Raw genomic sequence first — 1,293 nt, forward strand, 5'->3', positions numbered from 1 at the left:
TGTATGGGATCCCCACTAAGCATTCATGGCTAAAGCATTCAACTCATAATTAGCTAATTTGTAGGCTTTGTATCAATAAAATTTCATTGTTCATACATAAAGAATTAATGTGAGAAATTAATATCATAATATTTAAGCAGTAACTAAAGATTATTTTGAACGAGTAATTCTTATTTATATTCGGATGTTTATATCTGATCAATTAATAATTATCATTTTAATTAAAATCATTATAAATTTTACTTAAAAATATATGTAGATAGTTTTCTATTAGTTTAGTATTTATAGACAAGAAATTTTCTTTTTGAGCATTTGAATCGAGAGAATTAGCAATGACACCAAATGATGAAACAAAAACTGGATGCCTATTTAACAATGATTTAGACGATACCACACTATAAGCAACTTTCAAAGGCCATAATTGCAAAACAGACCTTGCTATTGTTTTCGCGTGTTGGCGCTTGACACATGATCATTGCCTTCAAGTCGAGCCTTTTAATTTTTTAAGCAATGGATATAAAATGAGTCGAGAAACAAATTGCCCATGTCGCATTTTCGCTTCGAGGACCTAAGATTCCTCTCCTTGTTCTGTTTACTATGCAGGATCCACAAACTATATGCAAATTGCAGCAATAAGATCATTTAAAGCTTAGGGAATAACCTTACTACTATAATTGAGCATTTTGAACCAACACGAGAGTCCAAACATCAAATCCAATTAGCTATTAGATTGGAAACAATTTACAAACACCAGCTAAGAGGACACCCAACACATAACTATATAAATCATCTCTTCTACGCCCTCTCACCCCTAATCCTCCTTGCTAGCTGGATATCTTTAGGCATAATAGTAACCCTCTTGGCATGAATAGCACAGAGATTTGTGTCCTCAAATAGACCAACCAGGTATGCCTCTGCAGCCTCCTGAAGAGCCGCAACAGCACTGCTTTGGAACCTCAGATCTGTCTTAAAATCCTGAGCAATTTCCCTCACCAGCCTCTGGAATGGAAGCTTACGGATCAAGAGCTCAGTACTCTTCTGGTACTTCCTGATCTCTCTCAATGCCACCGTCCCAGGTCTAAAGCGGTGCGGTTTCTTCACTCCTCCGGTCGCAGGAGCCGACTTCCTAGCTGCCTTCGTCGCCAGCTGCTTACGTGGCGCCTTTCCTCCTGTTGATTTTCTAGCTGTTTGCTTGGTGCGAGCCATTTCAGATGTTGGGGAAGCGTCTATCCAACGTGAATATAAGGGAAAAAGAAACTTGACCGCTGATCCTACGATATGTCAGTGTCATGG

General features: G+C 38.3%; 1 protein-coding gene across 1 annotated transcript; it reads right to left on the minus strand.

Annotated features, from left to right (window-relative positions):
• Nucleotides 1–649: 649 nt before the first annotated feature.
• Nucleotides 650–1,293, minus strand: LOC110641958 (histone H3.2). Its single transcript, XM_021793861.2, has one exon. The coding sequence runs from the start codon at nt 1,204–1,206 to the stop codon at nt 796–798; it is 411 nt and encodes a 136-aa protein (XP_021649553.1). The 5' UTR covers nt 1,207–1,293; the 3' UTR covers nt 650–795.

This window comes from Hevea brasiliensis, chromosome 13, assembly GCF_030052815.1.
Source record: "Hevea brasiliensis isolate MT/VB/25A 57/8 chromosome 13, ASM3005281v1, whole genome shotgun sequence".
In the NCBI taxonomy this organism is placed as follows: Eukaryota; Viridiplantae; Streptophyta; class Magnoliopsida; order Malpighiales; family Euphorbiaceae; genus Hevea; species Hevea brasiliensis.